The 12782-nt window shown below is 39.3% G+C and overlaps 2 protein-coding genes across 2 annotated transcripts; one reads left to right on the top strand and one right to left on the bottom strand.

Moving 5' to 3' along the window:
* Positions 1-719: 719 nt before the first annotated feature.
* On the top strand, positions 720-3531 carry LOC112802941 (DEAD-box ATP-dependent RNA helicase 35). Its single transcript, XM_025846376.3, has 2 exons — positions 720-1098; positions 1491-3531. Exon 2 carries the CDS (start codon positions 1533-1535, stop codon positions 3297-3299), a length of 1767 nt encoding a protein of 588 aa, XP_025702161.1. The 5' UTR covers positions 720-1098; positions 1491-1532; the 3' UTR covers positions 3300-3531.
* A 5694-nt stretch (positions 3532-9225) lies between these two features.
* Positions 9226-12575, bottom strand: LOC112802940 (UDP-glycosyltransferase 1-like). The gene is made up of 2 exons (XM_072236436.1): positions 11784-12575; positions 9226-10101 (listed from the first exon to the last, which is right to left on the bottom strand). Exons 1-2 carry the CDS (start codon positions 12506-12508, stop codon positions 9447-9449), a joined length of 1380 nt encoding a protein of 459 aa, XP_072092537.1. The 5' UTR covers positions 12509-12575; the 3' UTR covers positions 9226-9446.
* Between the last annotated feature and the right edge of the window lie 207 nt (positions 12576-12782).

Raw genomic sequence — 12782 nt, 5'->3', positions numbered from 1 at the left:
AGAAGCAGAAACATTACCAGTGAGTTGGAGCATCAAACCACCTGCAGACATACAGAGCATTATTAGAGAAGAGGTCCAAATGTAAAGCAACAATTATAAAAGAACAAAAGGAAGGTTGAGATTAGGCAGAATTGGAAAGGCTCGAACCAGACAATGAGACAGGGAAATCAGGATTTCTTCCAGATCGTCAGGGATCTGAGACAGAGGATCTACATGCAACCCAAGACAGGGCTATTTTAAAGTTGCGGCCGGGGGATTATGAGGCAGGGGAGCCACAGTGTGAATCATGGGCTGAGATATAAGGAAGATGGTATGATGGAGCTTGGCCAGGCGATGATGGAAGGCCATGTTGATGAAGCCTGGTTGCTGCTTCGGAGATAACATGGTGCGAAGACAGAGCAGATGGGAAGAGTCCAAGTCGTCTTGACTCCAGGGGCATCATCAACCATGCAAGATCAAATAAGGTCGCCGGCTACCTGCTGTGAAGGAACCACGAAGGAGCAGGAGCGAAATTGAGTGTTTCACTCTCGCGGCAATCGAAGGATTCTTCATTGGATAATGGGTCGGTTCGGGACATAACGGGTCGGTTTAGGGGGGCATGGATCTCTGTACTGGGCTTGGGCTAGTTTGTTGGCCCGGGTCCCCGTCCAAAAAAAAAAACCAAGCCAGAAAAGAGACCCGACCCGGATATGTTGCCCCAGCTCCTAATCCCCCTCCTCAATTAGATCGAGTTACTAAACTGAATGTGAACGTAAATTGTGAAACTGATGCTGAAATTGAAAGGAGCCCTAAATTGAAAATGCGAGAGCTGGAGGCTGAGCTGCGCCTGATGACCGCCGTTGTCCCTCCGCCGTAGGCTGTCATCGTCCGGCTGTCTTCCTCGGTATCGCTGCTGTGCTTCGTCCTCGTCGAGCTCGATTCGTCGTGACGTCGTTGCTTCCTCCAGCGCGGTCCCTGTTGCCGCCGCTCACTGTCCGACGCCATCCCTGTCGCCGCCGCTGAAAGTCCTCTGCATACTCCTTCCCTCGTCGGTGGCTGAGTTGCTTGCTGCTGACTCCTTCCCTCCGCCGCAATCAACGCTTCTTCCTTGTGGTCCAGGTGAGCTTTTAAGGATTCGAAATTGGTGCAATATATTCTGGATATGTTAGTGTTATCTTTTCTTTTTCTGTTGAATGTGCAATCTGTTCTGTGTAATCTGTGCAATCTTTTCTATTTCTCGTGAGATACTTGTAGCTTGATGCTTATGCATATTTCTGGCGTCTCCTAAGGAAATGATGATTTATGAGTGGGACTTTTTAAGTTTGATGAAGAAAAGAATGGGAAGTTAAAAGAGAGTGTATTTGTTGTGGAGTTATAAGGAATACGGTTTTGGTGAGCTTGAATAAAAGCAACTAAAAAATTCTGGTTGATCTTAAAGTGGTGAAGATTGCTTTGTTTATAAAATTTTGTTGTTTGCTTTATGTTTTAATTTTCCTTTGAAATGCTATTAGGATCAAAGGGACTGTTATTCTGAGGTCAAATTGGTAGCTAACATGGAAGAAGAAGACGATTATGTTGAGTATGTGCCTGTGGCCAAGCGTCGTGCCATGGAAGCTCAGAAGATTCTCCAGCGCAAGGGTCAGGCATCTGCTGCCACCGATGCTGATTTCGAGAAACTAAGAGTAGCTGAAACTAAGCCCAGTCTTCTAGTTAAGGCTTCACAGTTGAAACGAGAGCAGCCTGAGATTAGTGCAACAGAACAGATTGTTCAACAAGAGAAGGAAATGATTGAGAACTTGTCAGATAGAAAGACCCTTATGTCTGTTCGTGAATTGGCTAAGGGGATTACTTATACAGAACCATTGCTTACCGGGTGGAAGCCACCTTTGCAGGTGAGAAGGATGTCTAAAAAAGAATGTGACTTGATTCGCAAGCAGTGGCATATAATAGTTGATGGTGAAGATATCCCACCTCCAATTAAGAATTTTAAGGATATGCGGTTTCCTGAGCCGGTTTTGAAGAAATTAAAAGCTAAGGGAATTGTGCAACCGACACCCATTCAGGTGCAAGGCCTTCCTGTTATCTTATCTGGGAGGGATATGATTGGGATTGCTTTCACAGGCTCAGGAAAAACCCTGGTATTTGTGCTGCCAATGATCATGGTAGCAATGCAGGAGGAAATCATGATGCCTATTGCTCCTGGAGAAGGTCCATTCGGTTTGATAATTTGTCCTTCACGAGAACTGGCTCGGCAGACTTATGAAGTGGTTGAACAGTTCTTGATACCTTTGAAGGAAGCTGGATATCCGGAGCTCAGGCCTTTGCTATGCATCGGTGGAGTGGATATGAGATCACAGCTTGAGATTGTGAAGAAGGGTGTCCATATTGTTGTTGCCACTCCTGGTAGATTGAAGGATATGTTGGCCAAGAAGAAAATGAATCTTGATAATTGCAGGTATTTAACATTAGATGAGGCTGATCGATTGGTAGATTTAGGATTTGAAGACGACATAAGAGAAGTTTTTGATCACTTCAAAGCTCAAAGGCAGACTCTGTTATTTTCTGCCACTATGCCTACAAAAATTCAGAACTTCGCCAGAAGTGCTTTGGTGAAACCTATTATTGTCAATGTGGGACGGGCTGGGGCAGCAAATCTTGATGTGATCCAAGAGGTAGAGTATGTAAAGCAAGAGGCGAAAATCGTTTATCTCCTTGAGTGCCTTCAAAAAACCCCACCTCCTGTTCTGATATTCTGTGAGAATAAGGCTGATGTCGATGACATTCATGAATATCTTCTCTTGAAAGGAGTGGAAGCAGTGGCTATTCATGGAGGCAAGGATCAGGAAGAGAGAGAGAATGCGATTTCGGCTTTTAAGGCTGGAAAGAAAGATGTGTTGGTAGCAACTGATGTTGCATCCAAAGGTTTGGATTTTCCAGATATTCAGCATGTCATCAACTACGACATGCCAGCTGAAATTGAAAATTATGTCCATAGGATTGGTCGAACAGGAAGATGTGGCAAGACCGGTATAGCTACAACATTCATTAACAAGAACCAGAGTGAGACAACATTGCTTGATTTGAAGCACCTCTTGCAAGAAGCAAAACAAAGAATACCTCCAGTTTTGGCTGAGCTGAATGATCCAATGGAAGACAATGATGCAATCACAGACATAAGTGGGGTGAAGGGATGTGCTTACTGTGGTGGTCTTGGTCATCGTATCCGTGATTGTCCCAAATTGGAACATCAGAAGAGCATGGCAATTGCAAATAATAGAAAGGATTATTTTGGTTCTGGAGGTTATAGGGGTGAAATTTGAAAGCACCAGTCCCTTGTGTACAAGGTTTTTATACACTACTTGGTTATTGTAACATCTTTTAAACTTAATCACATAACAAGTTCACTTCATTGTAGGTTATAGTGTCTATTGATTAGTGGATTGATTTTCACATATTTTGTATGGTTGACCGTGGCGTGGTATATTCAGGTTTATAAGTGGCGTGTCGTGTTAAATGAATAGAATATAAATGGCTATATGTTTTGTTTAAACATTTTTCAGTGTCTTTTTAAAGTTAAAACTGAAGATATCCTCTTATTTAAGTCATGCCAGAGCTTCCAGGAAGACGGCTCAGGAGGTTATTGAAAAAATTTCGAGAAAGCTCTCCAGTTGGAAAGGACGCCTACTAAATAAGGCAGGGAGGCTTTGTCTTGTTAAATCGGTTATGACCTCTATCCCAGTTTATGAAATGCAAATTTCTCTTCTCCCGAAGTATGCATGTAATAAAATTGATTCCTTAATGAGACAGTTCTTGTGGAAAGGCCAAGCGACTGGAAAAGGGCTGCCTCTGGTCAGGTGGGAGGTCGCCATAACTCCTAAAAAGGCAGGAGGATTGGGTATTAGGGATACTTCCTGTGCTAACATGGCGCTTTTGGGAAAGTTGGTATGGGATTGTCTAAACAATAGTGAGAAGTTATGGGTGCAGGTTTTGAAGCATAAATATCTCAGGAATCAATCTGGTATGAACGGAAACAGTAGAAATTCTTCATCGGCTACCTGGAAGAACATTGTTAGTGCCTATGAGCATCTCAAGGAAGGGCTTCATTGGAATATTGGAGATGTCCACAAATCAGTTTGGTATGATGAGTGGACTCCTTTTGGTAAACTTTGCAACCTTGTTCCTTATGTACATATTTCTGAATCAGATTTCATGGTGGCTGACTTGTGGAAAGGGGTGTCTTGGGAGGTTGATAGTCTTACCACGCCTATTCCGCATGAGATTAAGCAGTTTATTTGTGGTCCGAGATATCCTAGTTCGACTGAGTTGGAGCCACAGTGGGAGTGGTGGCCTGCAGCATCAAAAAAGTATAGTGCAAGGGAGGGTTACAGATGGTTATTAAAGAAAGCATTAAATTGGAATGCCAATAGTAATTGGAACTGGTTGTGGAACACAAACATTCCAGAGAAGTTCAAATTTACTATGTGGCTTGGCTTACATGATGCTCTACCAACTGAGACCTTTCGATTCAAGCGGCATTTAGCTTCTTCAGATATGTGTAAGAGATGTAACAAGGCGCAGGAGACTATGGAGCATTGCCTTAGAGACTGTGAACGATCAAAGGCAATTTGGTATATGTTGGATCCTAGTATCCTGGACTCGACGACTGGTACTGCTCTTGAAGAGTGGTTTCGGAAGGCCTTGGCTAACAATGAGGCGTCCTTTGGTGCAGGACTTTGGTGGGTATGGAGACATAGGTGCAATGACATATTCAATACTGACAACCCTTGGACAGACCACAAGGTTGTTGCCTTGGCCAGAATTACCGCCAAGGACTTACAGGTTTACAGGAATCGAAGCAATGCCTTTAGGTCTCTCCGAAATTGCCTGTGTTGGGAACCACCGGTAGGTAATAGTTTTAAAGTTAATTGTGATGCAAGCTTGTATATGGATTCAAATTTAGCGGGATTTGGGTGTATTATTAGAGATTCTAAGGGAGATTGGATCTCGGGCTGCTCTGGAAGCATTCCCCCTTGGTCTATAATCAGATGTGAATTATTTGCTGCTTGGAGGGGGCTGGTTTTAGCTTGGGATTGCGGTTTGAGGGATATTATATGTGAAACGGATTGCCTTGACATTCTGCCCATCATGCATGAGCTTACAAGTGGGTATTCATCTGAAGTAACAGATTTGGTTCACAAGATTCAGGAGCTTTTATCTCGTCCTTGGCTTGTTCACGTTGAATGGGTGTCCCGAGAAGCAAATAGAGCTGCGGATTGGATGGCTAAATATAGTGCCAAGAATAACTCTAATCATGTTATTTGGTCTGAGCCTTGTGTTGATCTTCAACGAATCATCCGCTCGGATTTAGGATAGTTTTTGCTTTGTTTCTTTCCTTGTTTAGACACCAAAAAAAAAAAAAAAAAAAAAAGTCATAGCATCATAGCCTCTTCCAAACAATGGGAGTAAAGTGTGACATTTTTATGTAAAGTGATAGACAAAAATACATATAATTTTTATCCTTATATGATTTTAATCTTATTTTTCAATGTATTCATTAGCTAGTAACTTCTTGATATACCGAGTAAAATAATGTGAATTACCGAACTACAACAATAAAACATGACTATTAATTTTAAGGTTTAATTACTCTGTTAGTTTTTATAGTTTCGTAAAATTTTTAATTAGGTTCTTATATTTTTTTTCTTGTTAATTGGGTCTTTGTACTAAATTTTTTTTTCAATTAAGTTTTTTTTAGTAGTAATTGGCTTAATTTTATAGGGACCCAAATAAAAAAAAATTGGTATAGAGACCTAAATAAAAGGAAAAAAAAAGTGTAGGGACTAATTAAAAAAAATTGGTGCAAAGACTTAATTAAAAAGAAAAAAAAGTGTAGAGACCTAATTAAAAATTTCGTGAAACTATAGAGATTAACAGAATAATTAAGCCTAATTTTAATATTAATAATCTTTTTTAAAATGATGCTTGAAGTGTCACCTTAAAAATTGAAATATATTTATACGCTGAATATTATCACAAAAATTTCCCAGAAAATGTACTTTCCCTTGCCAAAATTCAATATTTATTTGGTAATCTAATGGGCCTAGGCCCAAAACAAGAAAGAATTAAACTAAATAAATTGACTAGTGGGTCTCGAGGCCTTTCAATTTTGCTCCATGAAGATCTTTAAATTTGGTTCAGGTTTATCATGTAAAGAAATTATTTTAATTTTTTAATTTGTTTATGGGCAATATAAGTAAAGGTACGCTTCTGCATTATGAGATATTTTAGTGATTTAATATGGATGATTTGGGTTAATAAAATTATTTATTCTAACATATCAATAAAACTATATCCAAATGGTTTGTTCAAACTATGCTTAGCCATCCAGTCGGTACATGTGTTGCCTTTCCTGAAAATATGCAGAGCTTTAATTTTCCGAGATTTCGTCAGTTGGTCTTAAATTTTTCTTAGAAGAGAATTGTACTGGCTATAAGATTCTCCTTTCATGATCTGTTTGGCAAACTTTTAGGAAATCTGTTTCAACAATAATTTTCCTTATTTTTAAGTCTCAAGCTGTTTGTAAACCATAAAAAATTTTTCACATCTCCGTTTAAAAAACTTGACTATTGCCTACCTTTATTTGAAAGCCTACAATCCACTCCCCATTCCATGTTTGGATTAGACCACCACACCTGGCCATATTTTTCGTTTTTAAAACTGCACCATCAGTATTCAATTTTACCCACCCAATAAGAGGGGGCGTCCATATGCCTTCCTGATTTTTGATTCTATTTATTGTGCATTTCATAGGCTTTCCTGTAATTATTGAGGGAATTCCTAATCACTTCAACAGCGTTTTTGGGTCTTACAAAAGGAGAGAAAACCTCAAAATTTCTCCACTTCCATATCATCCAACAAGAGACAAAAAACTCATCTATCCACTCAGATGGAGACTTACTAATGAAATTTTGCAAGTTTAATTCTATCCATCCTTAAAAGTTGATGTTAAAAAACAGGGCTGCAGCCGCGGGGTTGATGAGCTTCACCCATATAATCGCAGCTCTTGGACTGTCTCTTATCACATGCAAGATAGTTTCGGATTGATGCTGACAATGATGACAATTAGGGTTAGTTTCCATCATAGAGACTCTTCTGCTAGGTGTTAGAATTTTACCATGTAACAGTTGCTATATAAAGACCTTTATTCTCTCTGGCCCTTCCATTTCCAAATTTTCATCCATCTGTCTACATTATCATTTGCATCCCACTCAGCTAGCATTCTATAAGCTGAAGCGATTGTGAATTGCCTACTCGAAGACTGGGTCCAATACAACGAGTCTTTCAAGTTACTAGTAGAGGAAGGAATAGCTCTGATTTTATCAATAATAGAAGGAGTGATGAATGTATATAAGTCATTCAATTTCCAATCTCATTGATTGTCCACATAATCTATAACCAAATCTGCCTCTCTTCCTGTTGAAATTGGATTGATGGCAGCTCTAACAAGACAGTTTTCATTCGATATCCATTTATTATTCCAAAAAGATATATTTGTTCCGTCTCCAACAACTCTTCTACAACTATTCTCCACTATATACCACACTTTAACTAGTTCAATATTTATTGACATTATTTTCATTTATTTTAGCTGCCAAACCCCACACCATTCTGTAGCGGCTGCGAGCCTAATAAGTGCATTCAATATGGGAACATGTTATGGAGCTTGGTGACAAGTGACAACAACCGAATTCTCATACCCTACACTAACAATATTGCTCACAAGAAGACTCCCATTATTACATATGGTTAGCGATTTCACAGATTTCTAGAAGAAACTTTTTTTTTTTGGTATTAGATTTCTAGAAGAAACTAATTATTAGTTCACAAGTCAAATATTCGTAAAGCAAAGCATGCTAGATACGATACAAAAAAAAAAAAAAATCAGTGAAACGGACGTACATATATGCCGTGAAATAATATGCAAACAAGACATATTAATTTTTGTTTTTATATATTTCCGGTTTTCTTACTTTTAATAAAGAAAATTCTAAAAAAAATAGAATTTTGCTAATTTATGTTTTAAAAATACATTTTAAAAGCACTATAAAAAAATTAAATTTGACTAAAAGTTATTAAAAATTGTCTTTTATATTTTAATACCTTAAACATATTAAAAATGCAAATGTTTTTATTATTATACTCTTCACATGTGTTTTTTAGGATACAGATTACTTAAATCTAAATAATAAATATAAAAATTGAAGGCAGATATAAATTCGGCCTAATAATTTACCACAAGGAGGGACCATTGGGAGCCATAAAGCGTATATCTTTTATTTTTCTCTTTTGGGTGTGTTCATGCATCAAATTTGCCGTGTTTATTGGAATTGTTTATTCGAATTCAATTTAAAAAATATGGATATAGATCAGATCTATAAGATATCTGATCCGTACATTAATAGAATTAAATTACAGATTTTGTATAAGTATATGCATATTTGCGTATTCACAAAAATAAAAAAAATAAAAAAATATTTTTTAATTTTATTTTAACTAACAATTATTATATATGTTGTGTTATTTTAATTTATTATTTAAAAAATATATTTTTAATATTATTTTAAGAATAAATATATTTAATAAAATGAATTTTATTGAATTTTTTTAATAAAATAAATTTTAAAAATATTTTTTGTGTTTGACAGATATATCTGATATCCGATCGAATCCGCAAAGAACTGAGAATATTAAATTCGATCCAATCCAATAATTTTAGTGCAGATCGAATCAAAATTTTGATCATATTCAATTCCATTCGTGATCACCCATATTTCTTCTTCTTCTTCTTTAATAATGTAACAAATATTAGTTATCGTAGGACCATTATTTATTACATTACATAGACGTTAATGGTGGCGACGGTTTACCGTGTTGGTTGCTGTCCTTCATTATACTGGGTAAGACATAAAAAAGTCTTCACTAATAAAGATCCTATGATGCAAACACATGGTTGACCCTAGCTATTAGAACACAACATGTTCCTCTAAAATCAATGATGTATGTATATGCATTCATCCTCCATTAATTTGAAGTGCTTGTGTTTGCATGAGATGTCACACAAGGTATGTATTTAATGACTAGGGTGGAGCTGAAATGAGCACAAAAAGCAGATTAATCCCGCATTGTGTAAACAATAATTCATTAGATAATTTACGGACGAATTTATCTATGAAATTAAAAGATACCTTGAAGAAAACCCTTCTATTAGTCTCATAATAACTTAAACTTGAGCCCTTTGAATATACAAGAACAACACAACACTGGCAACTAAACATATTTTCACGGTTGAGGATAAAGATAATTGAAAATGGCTAGATAACTTGAGTTATTTGACTAAATTATTTAATAGATGATTACACAAAGATAACTTTCTCTTATGTAAATAGTCAACTACTTATTTTAACACTTCAAGTTGACTTCCAAAGCTGAACCAACCTGTTCAAAGCAAGACGAGAAGATCCACCTTCATCCTTTGCTTCCACAGCACCGATTCTCATCTTGAAGATTCTCTGTCGAATCTCTTTCCCTCTGTCCGAGTCCATCAACTCATTAACTCGCTCCTCCAACTCACTTGCACTCACGAACCCATCTTTATCCTCCTTCACCTCCAAACCAACCTTCATTTCTCGCACCATAATCACTCTGTTCATCTTTTGCTCTGCATAAAGAGGCCACGCCACCATTGGCACTCCTTCACAAACAGCCTCCAAGATCGAGTTCCAACCGCAGTGAGTCACAAACCCACCCACCGAGTCATGACTCAGTATCGCTGCCTGTGGGGCCCAATCCTTAACCACCATTCCCTTCTCCTTTGTTCTCTCCAAGAACCCTTCCGGCAACAACTCGTTCAGACTCGGTTCCGAGTTATCTGACTCAGCTTCACCCCTCACCACCCACAAGAATCTCTGCTTGCTCTTCTCCAACCCCATAGCTATCTCCTTCAACTGCTTCTTCGAGAACGTTCCCAAGCTTCCAAAACTCAGCAGCACCACGCTCTGACTCGGCTGCGAGTCGAGCCAACTCAGGCACCCTTTCTCATCATTCTCGCACGTGTTCGAAATTGTTAGGATTTGGTTGAATTAGTCCCACATTGCTCAGGATAGCAAATGGAGTGGGTGGCCTAAGCTATAAATATGAGGCTAAGTTCTTCATTTGTTTTTGCACCAGTCAGAAACACTTTAAGCTTGTATCTGATTTTTCTTTTCCTCTGTACTCTTTGATTAGAGAGTGTTGTGAGGTGTAGTTAGATATTTGCTTTGAGAGAGTGTGGGTGTACTGGGGTGCCGGTGAGAGAAAGAAGTCTATGTGTTGTAACAATTTTCACATAGTGATATTCTCTGGTTGTCATTTGACAACGGCCGTGGTTTTTTCTCCGGTAATTGGAGTTTCCACGTTAAATTCTTGTGTTGTGATTGTGTCTATTTTATTTCTCTGTCAAAGGTGTTTTCTCAAGGGGGAATTGTGTCTTATTCCCAACAAGTGGTATCAGAGCTTCGGTTCGGTGGGATTTATTCTTAGTATGCTCTGTGGTTGCAGCCTAGTCTGACCTTCCACATCAGAAAAGAATTTTGTCCTGTGGCTTGAGGTTGATCTTTGGTTGCTGTTGTTGTTGCTGGAAGGCAGTGTGACTCTGTGAGAGTGCAGTTTGGAAAAGGTTCTGGCTAAGGAAAGACTTGGTATTTAAGTGTGTCCATTGTGACCCACCTCTCTTTCCTGGGGACCCTTCCTAGTGCACGGTCTACAGTTGAGTTATAATATTCCAGTATACGGTTGCAACAATGTCAGGATATTCAAGTGCTGTGAAGCTTGAAATAGAGAAATTTGATGGAAGAATCAATTTTGGCTTGTGGCAAGTACAAGTCAAGGATGTGTTGATACAATCAGGTTTGCACAAGGCGTTGAAGGAGAAGATCTCTGGTTGCTCTCTCTATGAGAGAAGATGATGTTCTCTAGAAGACAAGAAGTATCCTCATGGTATTACCGCACTGCCATGGATAAGGATAAGTTGTGGCAATCGGGTCCACAATTGCACACGGGCATTGGTTGGCGTTGAGATGCAAGGTGTGTGGCGGAGTTAGGTCGATGGCTGAAGAACTTCCAGGAAAAGCCAATTTGGAAGTTGCACCATGAATTTCAGCAAGGTTTCGATCTGTACCAAGGCGAAATTCTTGGAGTGGTCTAATTCCAAGTGAGTATACTTTCATGGTGGAGTATGATAGTTCTCTGAACTATGATTGTCGGTATAGACAATGGCAGCAAAGAATTGTCGGTGTTGACAATGGAAGCTGAAGATGTGTGACTATTTCAATCAAGGTGGAGATTGTTAGGATTTGGTTGAATTAGTCCCACATTGCTCAGGATAGCAAATGGAGTGGGTGGCCTAAGCTATAAATATGAGGCTAAGTTCTTCATTTGTTTTTGCACCAGTCAGAAACACTTTAAGCTTGTATCTGATTTTTCTTTTCCTCTGTACTCTTTGATTAGAGAGTGTTGTGAGGTGTAGTTAGATATTTGCTTTGAGAGAGTGTGGGTGTACTGGGGTGCCGGTGAGAGAAAGAAGTCTATGTGTTGTAACAATTTTCACATAGTGATATTCTCTGGTTGTCATTTGACAACGGCCGTGGTTTTTTCTCCGGTAATTGGAGTTTCCACGTTAAATTCTTGTGTTGTGATTGTGTCTATTTTATTTCTCTGTCAAAGGTGTTTTCTCAAGGGGGAATGGTGATTTATTCCCAACAGAAATCATGGGTCCGATGCAGAATAGTTCTGGTGTCTTGTTATTCATTTCTTTGTTACTCAAAGCTCTTATAGCTCTTGCTTCAATGGCGTCGCAGGTGTTGACGATGATCCCATCGCTGTCTCTCATGGTCTTGGATATGTCAAGGAAAACACGGTAAATGCTACTCTCACGATCCTTAGTTAAATCGGGGTAGTCATCGGTAGAAATTCTGGGTAGCCCAGGAATTTGAATCTGCATGGGAAAATCCTTGAAGGATGTTGTGGTGGTTTCGTGAAGAGTTGGAAAATGAAGGATAGTGGAGAGAGAGGAAGCACATGAAGTGAAGTAAAAGTAGGTAGGGATATTGAGCCTGTTGGTGACTTGCGTAGCGGCGGTGGAGTTCATGAAGTCCAAAACAATGGCTTTGATGGTGGAGGTTTTGGAAATGGAGTGGAGGAGTTGGTGAAGGTTGTGGTTGCTGCGGCGAGAGAGTTCGATGCAGAGGATGTGTGGGTGGAGGTCGGCGGGGAGAGTGACTGGAGGGAGGTGGAGGAAGGTGATGGAGGTCGCAGCGGTGGAGAGGGCGGAGAGACATTGTTTTTGGATGGTGGTGGGTGTCGGTGGTGTAGAAATGAGGAAGATGATGGAGAGGGAAGGGTGGTGAGTGGCAATGAGGTTTGCAAGCTCAAGCATGGAAAGGAAATGGCCTCTATCGAGAGCTGGGTAAAGAACAATGGCGTCGTTCTTCATAATTAAGAAGGTAACTGCTATCAAGTTATGTTTTTTAAGAAGTTGTAGGTGTTGGTTGATGATAAGAGTGAGGGTATTTATAACGGAGTAAGGGTCTAAGGTACCAGCTTTAACTTTAAGACCCACTATGGAGTAGGGATAGGGGTGGCAATGGGTAGGATAGGGTAGGGTTTGAACCCAACCCTAGTCCTATCCGCGGGTTGAGTTTTTGATTAACACTTAACCCTATCCTATTTGCGGGTTGAGAAATATCCAACCCTAATCCTACCCGCGC

Source organism: Arachis hypogaea, chromosome 5 (assembly GCF_003086295.3).
Source record: "Arachis hypogaea cultivar Tifrunner chromosome 5, arahy.Tifrunner.gnm2.J5K5, whole genome shotgun sequence".
In the NCBI taxonomy this organism is placed as follows: Eukaryota; Viridiplantae; Streptophyta; class Magnoliopsida; order Fabales; family Fabaceae; genus Arachis; species Arachis hypogaea.
Note: the sequence above shows the minus strand (reverse complement) of the source record. Positions and strands in the feature narration are given on the sequence as shown.

Bases quoted from the DNA above. Each gene is read 5' to 3' on its own strand.
- LOC112802940 (XM_072236436.1), bottom strand. From the start codon at position 12,508: ATGAAGAACGACGCCATTGTTCTTTACCCAGCTCTCGATAGAGGCCAT. The intron at 10,102-11,783 runs GATTTCTGTTGG...CCAAATCCTAAC, and splicing joins CTATTCTGCATCGGACCCAT to AATTTCGAACACGTGCGAGA.
- LOC112802941 (XM_025846376.3), top strand. From the start codon at position 1,533: ATGGAAGAAGAAGACGATTATGTTGAGTATGTGCCTGTGGCCAAGCGT.